Below are 16,249 nucleotides of genomic sequence, written 5' to 3'. Positions count from 1 at the left end.
AACGAGGAGAACTGGGCGGTCAACTATGTCAGCCCCTCTCCCTCCTCTCCCTTCGATCTAGTTATTTATGCGTCGCCTACTTATTAATTACCCTGTTCTTGCTTCCCGCAAAAAGAAAAACCTGTTCTTGCGTCATTGCTGAGATATGGGATTACTAGTATGGTAGTCTGTTTTGCTAACTGATACGGGTGAGAGATTCGGTTTAGAATTTGGATGGTTAGGTTGTTCGCCGCCCTTTTGATGTGTAGTATATGACCCAGGAACTTGCTAGCACATCGTGAAGCCATGTGTGGTTCTGTTATGTTGTGCTTCAACAGCTTTGCTTGTGAATTGTGATGCTGCTGCTCAAGGCTTGGGGCACAATTATGTACGGCCCAACCAATATATAGTGACAAAGCCCAAAAATTACAACAATTGACTCCGTGGCCCAATGGATAAGGCGCTGGTCTACGAAACCAGAGATTCTGGGTTCGATCCCCAGCGGAGTCGGATTTTTTTTTGTTTTTCCTATATTCTCCTTTTTTTCCCCTTCCTCCTTTTTCTCTTTTTTTAATCTTTTTGCAGGGGAGTCGCAACACAAAATTCGAGTGCAAAGCCCAACAGACCGATATAGAGAAGAAGTGGGCTCCTTAACATAACACGTAACCGGCCGCCGCGCGAAGAAGAAAAAAACCCTAACCAGATAGAACTCGTCGGAGGGAGCGGGAGGAGATCCAAAGGGCGGACATGGCGGCGGCGAAGGCGGCGTTGGAGAAGATGAGGGCGTTCTGGGACTCGCAGTGCAACAACGAGGAGAACTGGGCGGTCAACTATGTCAGCCCCTCTCCCTCCTCTCCCTTCGATCTAGTTATTTATGCGTCGCCTACTTATTAATTACCCTGTTCTTGCTTCCCGCAAAAAGAAAAACCTGTTCTTGCGTCATTGCTGAGATATGGGATTACTAGTATGGTAGTCTGTTTTGCTAACTGATACGGGTGAGAGATTCGGTTTAGAATTTGGATGGTTAGGTTGTTCGCCGCCCTTTTGATGTGTAGTATATGACCCAGGAACTTGCTAGCACATCGTGAAGCCATGTGTGGTTCTGTTATGTTGTGCTTCAACAGCTTTGCTTGTGAATTGTGATGCTGCTGCTCAAGGCTTGGGGCACAATTAGGGCATGGAAAAAAGCCAATGAAGTTGATTTAGGCATTCTGACTCTGTACCGCTAAGACGCTTCGCTTGCTAATGCTATCGATTTAGACTTCTGTACTTGCCTATCTGCAAGATGAGACTATAATGTGGCGTTGGTTGTCGGTACTGTCTTGTGGCGTTTGTGACGTACTAGTAAATTCATATAACTTCTAACTTGCTACGTTCGCTTGCTAATGCCATCGGTTTAGCCTTCTGTACTTGGCTATCTGCAAGATGAGACTATAATGTGGCGTTAGTCGTCAGTACTGACTTGTGGCGTTTGTTACGTACTAGTAAATTCATATAACTTCTAACTTTCTAGGTTCTGCACAACTATGGCTGTGTCTAGATCCACCTCTAAATTTCTGGCGTGATCTTGTGGATCTTCTAAATTTCTGCCTGAGAACCGACGTTTTTCTGTTGGTGAATCCCAAACTTTAAGTTATGCTTGATATTGAAGTTTTGCTGTTGGTTAATGGATATTCTGATGTATTTTGAGTTATGTCTGGTAGTTGATCCTTTATATTTTATTGTCCCATGTGTTATTTTTTGACTAAAAGAGGAACCTTCATGTTTATTGAGGTGCAAAAGGATTTGAATTTGTGCTCCCCCTTGTGTTCTGCTATGTGATCCTCTCAAGGTTCCACACTATGATCGCAATTCATAGGATATATGTAGGATCTAGGACAACAAATCATGGGATTTTAAAGAATTGGTAGTATTAGTCAGTCGAACCTTGTTTCCTTCGCTGATGAATCGCTTACTTTAGTTACTTATGAATCACTTACTTTAGTTACTTATCCTTACAATTTTGGTAAACCATGCCTGGCAATGATCCTGTGGATCTTTTAATTTTCTGCCTGAGATGTTTGAAATCTCTGCCTGAAAACCAATATTTTTTATTGTTGGATTCCTAACTTTTAAGTTATGCTTGACATTGAAACTTTGCAATGGTGGATCCTATCTCTGAATTTGTCGTCTGACAGCTGAACATTTGTATTTTTTTCTCCTATGTGTTCTTTCTGGCCATAAAGTGGAACCCCCAGTTGTGGTGAGGCGCAAAATGATTTGAAATTGTTCCTACATGTTATCTCTTGGTACTACTTGAGTACTGTAATTGGGCTGGGCTGTTATTGGGTTAAGGAATACTAGATTAACTGCTTGCAGTTTATAGTGATATTGTACCCTTGTTGTTTAGGACAATATCTCCTGTTGGTACAAAAACCTCTTACTACTGTTTTTTTATTTGTTCATTTACAGAAGGTGCTAAAGGCTGCTGGTATATTTGCTGGATCCGTCTTCCTGATGCACAACTTTGGCCATAATATGGTCATCTAAACGGGACTAGATAGGGCAATAATGGACATTCAATGGTGTGGTGTTGCACTGCCTTTTTCGTTTTCTCATCAACATGGTCATCACACATGTTCTTAGTGTGGATTAAGGAGTGAAACTGTTGTTCTTAGACATTGGTTGGTAATAATGGCAGCCAAAATAGTACTTTATATGTATTACTCTATCAGGTGTTCTCATGCTTTGTGAATTATCAGGCAAGTCGTCGCAAACTTGTTGGGGATCCCTTTTTGTTAGGTCTTCTTGAACTTTGTCCTCCAGTTCATGCAGTGAATTAAGCCGGTGATACTATATTGCTGTGAATATTTACATCTTCCTGATTTCTGGTGATTGTTGCTGTTAGAGTAAAGCTCTGAATGCTATTCTCTCATCCGGAACACAGCTAACCGCAGGGGTGTTTCACAAGCAGATGCAAAAATTCTCAAAGTATCTAGGATGGAGAAATCTGCAAGCTGATCTTATGCATCTGATCACCAAAATTTCATGTATTTGCTCTGTGCTGACAACAGGATAGTGTAAGCTATCTTTGAATAGTTTGAATTGTTTACCACATGTGTCACGTGGTACATGATAGTGTGAGCTAGGGCACACCTTGCGTTTGTTTATTTGGTCAAAATGAGCGTGATTTGCGAGATCACTCAAGAATTGAGAGTGTAGGCTGTGAGAGATTATGACCGGACTTGCTACTAGATGCGACTATGTTACAGCACCAATTGTTTTGTTTGTGTGTGGCTGATAGGTGGCCCCTAAAATTGTAGGGGAACGTTTAAATCGGGTAACCGATCTCAGCGCTCGGTCGATCACCTCCTTCTCTTCTCCATTTCCCTATGTCTGCACGCGCCACTCAACTCGTCCGCTGACCATCGACCTGCGCTAAACCCAACCACATGGCCTGAAAAGGGCAGATGCTATGCTGTGAGCTAGTGACGGAAGGGCAGTGTTGCAAGCCACGGAGTCAGAGCGGACGGTGCTGCGAGCGGCAGACGGTGTTGTTGTGAGCAGAGGTACTCGTCACTGCAAAGGCCAGTGGCTATTGCTGCGGAGTCGAGTCGGTGCATTGAGCTCGGCAATGGGCGGTGCTACGACTCAGGCATGTCTTCGTTCGGTGACTCGCGGTGCTACGACTCACATCGCGTGCTGTTGTGTGTCAAACGACAATGGTGTGACGAGCTGCGAGCTCGGCAACGGCTGGTGGTACGATCGTCGCCAGCGGAGACCTGTGTGTCTGTGCTGCAACCGGAGACGCGATGTGCTACGAGGCGGGCGGTGGTGCTTGTCAGCAGGGGCGGCTGGGCTGCCCCGGGCCTCCTTTGTATATTGTAGCAACTGCTACGGTACTATGCTATAATAAACAAGGGATCTGGGCCTCATGACTCTTTTTCCAATTTTAGTTCTTGGCTAGCAAGTCACATGACACTCTACACATGCAATTTTAGAGTCTAGGCAGCGAAAAGTAGATACATTGCAAGTAATAGTAATGTAGCATCCATGTGCTGCTGCTGCTGATGTGTTCCTCTCTTGTTGATATGATATTCACATGTGTACAGAGATGGATAAATGAATTCAGAGGGGAGAGAAGACTAGATATTTTTGTGCCCGTGTGTGTAGTATATTTGACTGAGCTGAGTAGAATGTTGCTTGTAGCTATAGCTATGAAATACCCTCTGTCCGAATTTTTTTTTTGGTGAATACGCTTAGCAGCGTATCATTTCATTGATAGGTGGGAGGGGTGGAAAGTACAAGGTACAGGTAGCATCCGTACAGACGTACGCTGGAAGGCGTCTGGAGGGATGCATCGAGCAGAGGGAGGAGGATGCTCAGCCTCACTACAATGATCAGGTTACAGGAATAATAGAGGCTAGTCCCTTGGCGCCGGCCTTAGCCCATAGGCGAGCGTCATCCTGGATGGAGACCACCAGACCATCAGTGGAGGGTTGTAAGCCGTCGAAGATGGCGGCGTTGCGATGCTTCCAGATGGCCCAAGCGGTTAGAGCGACGATGGAGTTGAGCCCTTTACGGAGTCCGCTCGGCGAGGTGGCGGATGCAAGCGCCCACCAAGCGAAGAAGGTCGTCGCGCCGTCCATGGGAGGAGTGGTGAGCCGGCACCAAGCCAGGATCTCGTGCCAGGTTATCCGGGCAAAGACGCATCCCGCAAGGAGGTGGTCGATGGATTCTGTCTCCTGGTGACATAGGACGCAGGCGGTGTCGAGCGTGAGGTCGTGACGAGCGCGGCGCTCAGCCGTCCAGCACCTGTCCAGAGAGGCGAGCCAGAGGAAAAACTTGGTGTTCAGGGGGGCCCAGCTCCTCCAAAGAAGCTTCCAAGAGGGCGGCGTAGTGGATCCGTGGAAGAGAGCGTGATAGCAGGATTTGGCCGAGTAAATGCCGTTTGACGTCCAACGCCAGGATATCTTGTCGGGTGTGGTAGTGAGGGCCACGCCTTGGAGTTTGCGCCAGAGGCGGATGTACTCAAGGGCCTCCGGGATCCCGAGCGTGCCGTGGATGTCACGAATCCAGGCATGCTGCTCAAGGCCCTCGCAGACCACGGTGCGTCGCTTGCGCCGGCTCGGTACGAGGGAGAAAAGGCCAGGGGCGATCTCGGATACGGCCTGGCCCTCGAGCCAGTGATCGGTCCAAAAGAGGCAGGTCTTCCCATCTCCAAGATGCCAGGATGTGGAGGCGCGGAAGAAGCGAGATGTCACATCGTCCGTGGGGAGCTGTAGATGATGCCAAGGCCGCGCGGGGTCGGTGGCTTTGAGCCAGAGCCAGCGGCAGCGCAGGGAGATCCCAGTGAGGTACAAATCGCGCACACCAAGCCCGCCGAACTCGATGGGTCGACATACGCGGGGCCAGCTCACCAAGCAGCTGCCAGATCGGGCGTCGCGTCGGCCATGCCAGAGGAAGTCGCGGATGATCCGCATGATCTTCTTAAGGATGGATGGGTTGATGACGATGGCCATGAGGATGTGCACGGGCATGGCAGAGAGCACGTGGCGTACGAGTGCAAGGCGCTCGCCACGGGTCAGGAGTGCGGCTTTCCAGGTGGCCAGCTTCCGCATAATCTTGTCCACGAGCGGCAGCAAGGACGAGGAGGGCGTCTTGCGCACGGATAGAGGCAGGCCCAGGTAAACCACGGGGAAGCTGGAGACGGCGCACGCGAGCGTGGAGTCGATGATCGAAGGCACCTCCTCGTCGCATCGGATGGGAGTGGCCGAGCACTTGAGGAAGTTCGTGCGTAGACCCGATGCCTCCCCGAAGATCCGTAGCAGCTCGCGGAAGGTGGCAAGCTCCGTGGTAGTCGGATGGCAGAAGACGACCACGTCGTCAGCGTACAGAGAGATGCTGGAAGCGGCGTGGCGAGTGGTAAGCCGTTGTAGCATTCCCGCGCTGACCGCGTGCTGGAGGAGGGAGTTCAGGGTGTCGATCACAATCGCGAAGAGTAGCGAGGATATCGGATCGCCTTGGCGAAGCCCGCATGCATGATCCACCGGGGGTCCTGGATTGCCGTTGATGAGGACCCGCGTGGATGCGGTGGAGACCAGGATGCACACCCATTCGCACCAGCGTTGCCCGAAGCCAAGGTGGCGGAGAGCTTGAAGGAGGAAGGGCCAGGACACGGTGTCGCCCTCTGTCCGAAATTATTTGTTTGAAATTACTTGTCTTAGGTACATCAGTATCAAGACAAATTTTATCTTCTTGCTAGCTTCATCTTCTTTTTCGTTACCTTCCATAATAGACCTTTTGACAAGAGTATAGTGGCATGTTCGATTCATAGTCACAAGTTGTTAGATGTTCCAGACCAGTAAGGGCAACTCTAACCGATCCCTTATCCTGCAGTAAGGGAGTATATTTGGGTTTTTTCTCTCTTCTAAACACACCTAGCCAAGCCCTAATAAACCGTTAGTGGAGTAAAAAATTTACTCCATCCCCAATGCTCTCTTTATATTTACTCCGGAGCTCGGCGGCTGAGTAAAAAATCCCCACTCTCTCTTCCTCTCCCTCGCCTACTCTTCTCCCCCTCGCCCGCCGCCGGCAAGACCCCCGCCCCGATTCGTCGCCCTTCTTCCTCCCGATAGCCGGACGTGGTGGCCGCGGATCCCCTCCGCCGATCCGCGCCGCCACGCCCGCGGGCCGTCGTTTGCGGGCGCTTCCTCAAGCCGCCGCCGCTCGGCCGATCCGCCCGCCGCCGCGCCCCCACGCGTTTTGCGGACTTCCCCGACCTCCCTCCACCGCGGTCGCCGTCGAAGACCTACCTGGGCGTTCGGCAGCGGTCGTGGGGGATGTGGGTGGCCAAAATCACCGTCTGCGAGACCCACAAGCCGAAGTGGATCGGCTCCTTCCACACCGCTGAGCTCGCGGCCATGGAATACACCGGTGGCAGGTCCGGGTCCACTGCAGCGATGCGAGGCTGAACTTTGTTAGGGAACGTAGCAGAATTTTAAAATTTTCTACGCATCATCAAGATCAATCTATGGAGTCATCTAGCAATGAGGGAGAAGGGAGTGCATCTACATACCCTTGTAGATCGCGAGCGGAAGCGTTCAAGAGAACGGGGTTGATGGAGTCGTACTCGTCGTGATCCAAATCACCGATGACCTAGCGCCGAACGGACGGCACCTCCGCGTTCAACACACGTACGGTTGGGAAGACGTCTCCTCCAACTTGATCCAGCAAGGGGGAAGGAGAGGTTGATGGAGATCCAGCAGCACGACGGCGTGGTGGTGGAAGCAACGGTGATCTCGCAGGGCTTCGCCAAGCTCAGGGAGAGGGAGAAGTGTCACGAGAGGGAGAGGGAGGCGCCAGGGGCTAGGGTGCGGCTGCCCTCCCTCCCCCCCACTATATATAGGACCCCTAGGGGGGCGTCGGCCCTAGGAGATGCAATCTCCAAGGGGGGGCGGCCAAGGGGGGTGGAGTGCCCCCCAAGCCAAGTGGGGCGCCCCCACCCCTAGGGTTTCCAACCCTAGGCGCAGGGGGGCCCATGGGGGGCGCACCAGCCCACTAGGGGCTGGTTCCCCTCCCACTTCAGCCCATGGGGCCCTCCGGGATAGGTGGCCCCACCCGGTGAACCCCCGGGACCCTTCCGGCGGTCCCGGTACAATATTGATTACCCCTGAAACTTTCCCGATGGCCGAAACTTGACTTCCTATATATAAATCTTCACCTCCGGACCATTTCGGAACTCCTCGTGACGTCTGGGATTTCATTCGGGACTCCGAACAACTTTCGGGCTACCGTATACTAATATCTCAACAACCCTAGCGTCATCGAACCTTAAGTGTGTAGACCCTACGGGTTCGGGAGACACGGAGACATGACCGAGACGACTCTCTGGTCAATAACCAACAGCGGGATCTGGATACCCATGTTGGCTCCCACATGCTCCTCGATGATCTCATTGGATGAACCACGATGTCGAGGATTCAATCAATCCCGTATACAATTCCCTTTGTCAATCGGTACGTTACTTGCCCGAGACTCAATCGTCGGTATCCCAATACCTCGTTCAATCTCGTTACTGGCAAGTCACTTTACTCGTACCGTAATGCATGATCCCGTGATCAACCACTTGGTCACATTGAGCTCATTATGATGATGCATTACCGAGTGGGCCCAAGAGATACCTCTCCGTCATACGGAGTGACAAATCTCAGTCTCAATTCGTGCCAACCCAACAGACACTTTCGGAGATACCCGTAGTGCACCTTTATAGTCACCCAGTTACGTTGTGACGTTTGGTACACCCAAAGCACTCCTACGGTATCCGGGAGTTGCACAATCTCATGGTCTAAGGAAATGATACTTGACATTTGGAAAAGCTCTAGCAAACGAACTACACGATCTTTAAGCTATGCTTAGGATTGGGTCTTGTCCATCACATCATTCTCCTAATGATGTGATCCCGTTATCAATGACATCCAATGTCCATAGTCAAGAAACCATGACTATCTTTTGATCAACGAGCTAGTCAACTAGAGGCTCACTAGGGACGTGTTGTGGTCTATGTATTCACACATGTATTACGATTTCTGGATAACACAATTATAGCATGAACAATAGACAATTATCATGAACAAGGAAATATAACAATAACCATTTTATTATTGCCTCTAGGGCATATTTCCAACAGTCTCCCACTTGCACTAGAGTCAATAATCTAGTTACATTATGATGAATCGAACACCCATGCAGTTCTGGTGTTGATCATGTTTTGCTCTAGGGAGAGGTTTAGTCAACGGATCTGCCACATTCAGTTCCGTATGTACTTTACAAATATCTATGTCTCCATTTTGAACACTTTCACGAATGGAGTTGAAGCGACGCTTGATATGCCTAGTCTTCCTGTGAAACCTGGGCTCCTTGGCAAGGACAATAGCTCCAGTGTTGTCACAGAAGAGAGTCATCGGGCCCGACGCATTGGGTATGACTCCTAGGTCGGTAATGAACTCCTTCACCCAGGTTGCTTCTTGTGCTGCCTCCGAGGCTGTCATGTACTCCGCTTCACATGTAGATCCCGCCACAACGCTTTGCTTGCAACTGCACCAGCTTACTGCCCCACCATTCGAAATATACACGTATCCGGTTTGTGACTTAGAGTCATCCAGATCTGTGTCGAAGCTAGCATCGACGTAGCCCTTTACGACGAGCTCTTCGTCACCTCCATAAACGAGAAACATATCCTTAGTCCTCTTCAGGTACTTCAGGATATTCTTGACCGCTGTCCAGTGTTCCATGCCGGGATTACTTTGGTACCTTCCTACCAAACTTACGGCAAGGTTTACATCAGGTCTGGTACACAGCATAGCATACATGATAGACCCTATGGCCGAGGCATAGGGGACGACACTCATCTTTTCTCTATCTTCTGTCGTGGTCGGGCATTGAGCCATGCTCAATCTCCTACCTTGCAATACAGGCAAGAACCCCTTCTTTGACTGATCCATATTGAACTTCTTCAATATCTTTTCAAGGTACATACTCTGTGAAAGACCAATGAGGCGTCTCGATCTATCTCTATAGATCTTGATGCCTAATATGTAAGCAGCTTCTCCAAGATCCTTCATTGAAAAACACTTGTTCAAGTAGGCCTTTATGCTTTCCAAGAATTCTATATCATTTCCCATCAACGGTATGTCATCCACATACAATATGAGAAATGCTAGAGAGCTCCCACTCACTTTCTTGTAAATGCAGGCTTCTCTATAAGTCTGCGTAAACCCAAATGCTTTGATCATCTCATCAAAACGAATGTTCCAACTCCGAGATGCTTGCACCATCCCATAGATCGAGCGTTGGAGCTTGCACACCTTGTCGGCATTCTTAGGATCGACAAAACCTTCCGGCTGCATCATATACAATTCTTCCTTAAGGAAACCATTAAGGAATGTCGTTTTGACGTCCATTTGCCATATCTCATAATCATAGAATGCGGCAATTGCTAACATGATTCAGACGGACTTCAGCTTCGCTACGGGTGAGAAAGTCTCATTGTAGTCAACCCCTTGAACTTGTCGATAACCCTTAGTGACAAGCCGAGCTTTATAGATGGTTACATTACCATCCGCGTCTGTCTTCTTCTTAAAGATCCATTTATTTTCTATGGCTCGCCGATCATCGGGCAAGCCAGTCAAAGTCCATACTTCATTTTCATACATGGATCCTATCTCGGATTTCATGGCTTCCAGCCATTTGTCGGAATCCGGGCCCGCCATCGCTTCTTCATAGTTCGAAGGTTCACCATTGTCTAACAACATGATTTCCAGGACAGGGTTGCCGTACCACTCTGGTGCGGAACGTGTCCTTGTGGACCTACGAAGTTCAGTAGCAACTTGATCTGAAGTTTCATGATCATCATCATTAACTTCCTCTCTAGTCGGTGCAGGCACCTCAGGAACATTTTCTTGAGCTGCGCCACTTACCGGTTCAAGAGGTAATACTTCATCGAGTTCTACTTTCCTCCCACTTACTTCTTTCGAGAGAAACTCTTTCTCTAGAAAGGATCCATTCTTGGCAACAAAGATCTTGCCTTCGAATCTGAGGTAGAAGGTATACCCAATAGTTTCTTAATGGTATCCTATGAAGACGCATTTTTTCGACTTGGGTTCGAGCTTTTCAGGTTGAAGTTTCTTGACATAAGCATCGCATCCCCAAACTTTTAGAAACGACAGCTTAGGTTTCTTCCCAAACCATAATTCATACGGTGTCGTCTCAACGGATTTCGACGGAGTCCTATTTAAAGTGAATGCGGCAGTCTCTAAAGCATAGCCCCAAAATGATAGCGGTAGATCGGTAAGAGACATCATAGATCGCACCATATCCAATAGAGTGCGATTACGACGTTCGGACACACCATTACGCTGAGGTGTTCTAGGCGGCGTGAGTTGTGCAACTATTCCACATTTCCTTAAGTGCATGCCAAATTCGTGACTCAAGTATTCTCCCCCACGATCTGATCGCAAGAACTTGATTTTTCTGTCACGTTGATTCTCAACCTCACTCTGAAATTCCTTGAACTTTTCAAAGGTCTCAGACTTGTGTTTCACTAAGTATACATACCCATATCTACTTAAGTCAGGGTGAGAACATAACGATAGCCACCGCGAGCCTCAACACTCATTGGACCGCACACATTAGTATGTATGATTTCCAACAAATTGGCTGCTCGCTCCATTGTTCCTGAGAACGGAGTCTTGGTCATTTTACCCATGAGGCATGATTCGCACGTGTCAAATGATTCGTAATCAAGAGACTCCAAAAGTCCATCTGCATGGAGCTTCTTCATGCGTTTGACACCTATGTGACCAAGGCGGTAGTGCCACAAGTATGTGGGACTATCATTATCAACCTTACATCTTTTGGTATTCACACTATGAATATGTGTAACATTACGCTCGAGATTCATTAAGAATAAACCGTTCACCAGCGGAGCATGACCATAAAACATATCTCTCATATAAATAGAACAACCATTATTCTCGGATTTAAATGAGTAGCCATCTCGAATTAAACGAGATCCTGATACAATGTTCATGCTCAAAGCTGGCACTAAATAACAATTATTGAGGTTTAAAACTAATCCCGTAAGTAAATGCAGAGGTAGCGTGCCGACGGCGATCACATCGACCTTGGAACCATTCCCGACGCGCATCGTCACCTCGTCCTTCGCCAGTCTCTGCTTATTCCGCAGTTCCTGCTTTGAGTTACAAATGTGAGCAACCGCACCAGTATCAAATACCCAGGAGCTACTACGAGTACTGGTAAGGTACACATCAATTACATGTATATCACATATACCTTTAGTGTTGCCGGCCTTCTTGTCCGCTAAGTATTTGGGGCAGTTCCGCTTCCAGTGACCACTTCTCTTGCAATAAAAGCACTCAGTCTCGGGCTTGGGTCCATTCTTTGACTTCTTCCCGACAGCTTGCTTACCGGGCGCGGCGACTCCCTTGTCGTCCTTCTTGAAGTTCTTTTTACCCTTGCCTTTCTTGAACTTAGTGGTTTTATTCACCATCAACACTTGATGTTCCTTTTTGATTTCCACCTCCGCTGATTTCAGCATTGAATATACCTCAGGAATGGTCTTTTCCATCCCCTGCATATTGAAGTTCATCACAAAGCTCTTGTAGCTCTATGGAAGCGACTGAAGGATTATGTCAATGACCGCATCATCCGAGAGATTAACTCCCAGCTGAGTCAAGCGGTTATGCAACCCAGACATTTTGAGTATGTGCTCACTGACAGAACTGTTTTCCTCCATCTTACAACTGAAGAACTTGTCGGAGACTTCATATCTCTCGACCCGGGCATGAGCTTGGAAAACCATTTTCAGCTCTTCGAACATCTCATATGCTCCGTGTCTCTCAAAACGCTTTTGGAGCCCCGGTTCTAAGTTGTAAAGCATGTCGCACTGAACGAGGAAGTAATCATCAGCACGTGACTGCCAAGCGTTCATAACGTCTTGGTTCTCCGGGATGGGTGCGTCACCTAGCGGTGCTTCTAGGACATAATCTTTCTTGGCAGCTATGAGGATGATCCTCAGGTTCCGGACCCAGTCCGTATAGTTGCTGCCATCATCTTTCAGCTTGGTTTTCTCTAGGAACACGTTGAAGTTGAGGACAACGTGGGCCATTTGATCTACAAGACATATTGTAAAGATTTTAGACTAAGTTCATGATAATTAAGTTCATCTAATCAAATTATTCAATGAACTCCCACTCAGATAGACATCCCTCTAGTCATCTAAGTGAAAACATGATCCGAGTCAACTAGGCCGTGTCCGATCATCACGTGAGACGAACTAGTTAACATCGGTGAACATCTTCATGCTGATCGTATCTTCTATACAACTCATGCTCGACCTTTCGGTCTTCCGTGTTCCGAGGCCATGTCTGTACATGCTAGGCTCATCAAGTCAACCTAAGTGTATTGTGTGTGTAAATCTGGCTTACACCCGTTGTATTCGAATGTTAGAATCTATCACACCCGATCATCATGTGGTGCTTCGAAACAACGAACCTTCGCAACGGTGCACAGTTAGGGGGAACACTTTCTTGAAATTATTACGAGGGATCATCTTATTTCAGCTACCGTTGTTCTAAGCAAATAAGATGTAAAACATGACAAACATCACATGCAATCAAATAGTGACATGATATGGCCAATATCATTTGCTCCTTTTGATCTCCATCTTCGGGGCTCCATGATCATCGTTGTCACCGGCATGACACCATGATCTCCATCATCATGATCTCCATCATCGTGTCTTCTTGAAGTTGTCTCGTCATCTATTACTTCTACTACTATGGCTAACGCTTTAGCAATAAAGTAAAGTAATTACATGACGTTTATGTTGACACGTAGGTCATAAATAAATTAAGACAACTCCTATGGCTCCTGCCGGTTGTCATACTCATCGACATGCAAGTCGTGATTCCCATTACAAGAACATGATCAATCTCATACATCACATATATCATTCATCACATCCTTTTGGCCATATCACATCACACGGCACATGCTGCAAAAACAAGTTAGACGTCCTCTAATTGTTGTTGCAAGTTTTTACGTGGCTGCTATAGGTTTCTAGCAAGAACGTTTCTTACCTACGCCAAAACCACAACGTGATATGCCAATTTCTATTTACCCTTCATAAGGACCCTTTTCATCGAATCCGATCCGACTAAAGTGGGAGAGACAGACACCCGCTAGCCACCTTATGCAACTAGTGCATGTCAGTCGGTGGAACCAGTCTCACGTAAGCGTACGTGTAAGGTCGGTCCGGGCCGCTTCATCCCACGATGCCGCCGAATCAAGATAAGACTAGTAACGGCAAGCAAATTGACAATATCGACGCCCACAACTGCTTTGTGTTCTACTCGTGCATAGAAACTACGCATAAACCTGGCTCTAATATCATTGTTGGGGAACGTAACAGAATTTTAAAATTTTCTACGCATCACCAAGATCAATCTATGGAGTCATCTAGCAACGCGAGTGCATCTACATACCCTTATAGATCGCGAGCGGAAGCGTTCAAGAGAACGGGGTTGATGGAGTCGTACTCGTCGTGATCCAAATCACCGATGACCTAGCGCCGAACGGACGGCACCTCCGCGTTCAACACACGTACGGTTGGGAAGACGTCTCCTCCAACTTGATCCAGCAAGGGGTAAGGAGAGGTTGATGGAGATCCAGCAGCACGACAGCGTGGTGGTGGAAGCAATGGTGATCTCGGCAGGGCTTCGCCAAGCTCAGGGAGAGGGAGAAGTGTCACGGGAGGGAGAGGGAGGCGCCAGGGGCTAGGGTGCAGCTGCCCTCCCTCCCCCACTATATATAGGACCCCTAGGGGGGCGCCGGCCCTAGGAGATGCAATCTCCAAGGGGGCGGCGGCCAAGGGGGGTGGAGCGCCCCCCAAGCCAAGTGGGGCACCCCCACCCCTAGGGTTTCCAACCCTAGGCGCAGGGGTTGGCCCATGGGGGGCGCACCAGCCCACTAGGGGCTGGTTCCCCTCCCACTTCAGCCCATAGGGCCTTCCGGGATAGGTGGCCCCACCCGGTGGACCCCCGGGACCCTTCCGGTGGTCCCCGTACAATACCGATTACCCCTGAAACTTTCCCGATGGCCGAAACTTGACTTCCTATATATAAATCTTCACCTCCGGACCATTCCAGAACTCCTCGTGGCGTCCGGGATCTCATCCGGGACTCTGAACAACTTTCAGGTTACCGTATACTAATATCTCAACAACCGTAGCGTCACCGAACCTTAAGTGTGTAGACCCTACGGGTTCGAGAGACATGCAGACATGACCGAGATGACTCTCCGGTCAATAACCAACAACGGGATCTGGATACCCATGTTGGCTCCCACATGCTCCTCGATGATCTCATCGGATAAACCACGATGTCGAGGATTCAATCAATCCCGTATACAATTCCCTTTGTCAATCGGTACGTTACTTGCCCGAGACTCGATCGTCGGTATCCCAATACCTTGTTCAATCTCGTTACCGGCAAGTCACTTTACTTGTACCGTAATGCATGATCCCGTGATCAACCACTTGGTCACATTGAGCTCATTATGATGATGCATTACCGAGTGGGCCAAGAGATACCTCTCCGTCATACGGAGTGACAAATTCCAGTCTCGATTCGTGCCAACCCAACAGACACTTTCGGAGATACCCGTAGTGCACCTTTATAGTCACCCAGTTACGTTGTGACGTTTGGTACACCCAAAGCACTCCTACGGTATCCGGGAGTTGCACAATCTCATGGTCTAAGGAAATGATACTTGACATTTGGAAAAGCTCTAGCAAATGAACTACACGATCTTTAAGCTATGCTTAGGATTGGGTCTTGTCCATCACATCATCTTCTATATCTAAATAGCTGCCCCCCACTACCTGATTTTCCTGGCTTCTCGTGAGGCCACGTCATCGCTAACCCCCCACCCTTGATCGCACCACTACGTCATCACTAATCCTCCCGCAGGCCCCCCGCTGCTGGTCGTTTGGTTTACCATGGACAAACCCGCAGATGGGCTCATGACTTGGTTGATAGCCCATAGTGGCGCCCCGTGTAATTAGGTTAATCTGCTCAAGAAAATGTACGTACTAATTAGGTTCATCTTTTTCTTTTGAGAATTAGGTTCATCTTCTCCGCTACGGGTGTTATCTCCACCGCTTGCTCTTCTGTTCCCCACGGCCATAATCGATGAGATTTGCCGGCCAAAAGTGCAGGCACCAATGCAATGAAATGGCAACACTAATTCATCCTCTCACATTAATTACCTCACCTTTATTACCCGCTGCGAGTTATCTCCGCTGATTTCTCTTCCGCTCGTCATCACCACAACGAGGAGATGACCCATCCACAAATGCAGGCATCAATGCAATGAAACGGCACCATTTATCTCCTCCCATTAGCTCGCCCTATACAAGTCACTAGAACAAGCTTCAGCCACGACCCCTCTGAAGGAAATATGCCCTAGAGGCAATAATAAAGTTATTATTTATTTCCTTATAATCATGATAAATGTTTATTATTCATGCTAGAAGTGTATTTACCGGAAACATAATACATGTGTGAATACATAGACAAACAAAGTGTCACTAGTATGCCTCTACTTGACTAGCTCGTTAATCAAAGATGGTTATGTTTCCTAACCATGAACAATGAGTTGTTATTTGATTAACGAGGTCACATCATTAGCAGAATGATCTGATTGACAT

General features: G+C 48.3%; 1 protein-coding gene and 1 non-coding gene across 2 annotated transcripts; both read left to right on the top strand.

Annotated features, from left to right (window-relative positions):
• Positions 1-416: 416 nt before the first annotated feature.
• TRNAR-ACG lies at positions 417-489 on the top strand. The gene has a single exon. It is a non-coding gene; the product is annotated as a tRNA-Arg (tRNA).
• A 120-nt stretch (positions 490-609) lies between these two features.
• On the top strand, positions 610-2,826 carry LOC119299719 (mitochondrial import receptor subunit TOM5 homolog). Its single transcript, XM_037576878.1, has 2 exons — positions 610-813; positions 2,431-2,826. The coding sequence occupies exons 1-2, from the start codon at positions 727-729 to the stop codon at positions 2,506-2,508; spliced, it is 165 nt and encodes a 54-aa protein (XP_037432775.1). The 5' UTR covers positions 610-726; the 3' UTR covers positions 2,509-2,826.
• The last annotated feature ends 13,423 nt before the right edge of the window (positions 2,827-16,249 follow it).

This window comes from Triticum dicoccoides, chromosome 5A (assembly GCF_002162155.2).
Source record: "Triticum dicoccoides isolate Atlit2015 ecotype Zavitan chromosome 5A, WEW_v2.0, whole genome shotgun sequence".
NCBI lineage: Eukaryota > Viridiplantae > Streptophyta > Magnoliopsida > Poales > Poaceae > Triticum > Triticum dicoccoides.
This window is presented reverse-complemented; position numbering and strand designations above follow the sequence as displayed.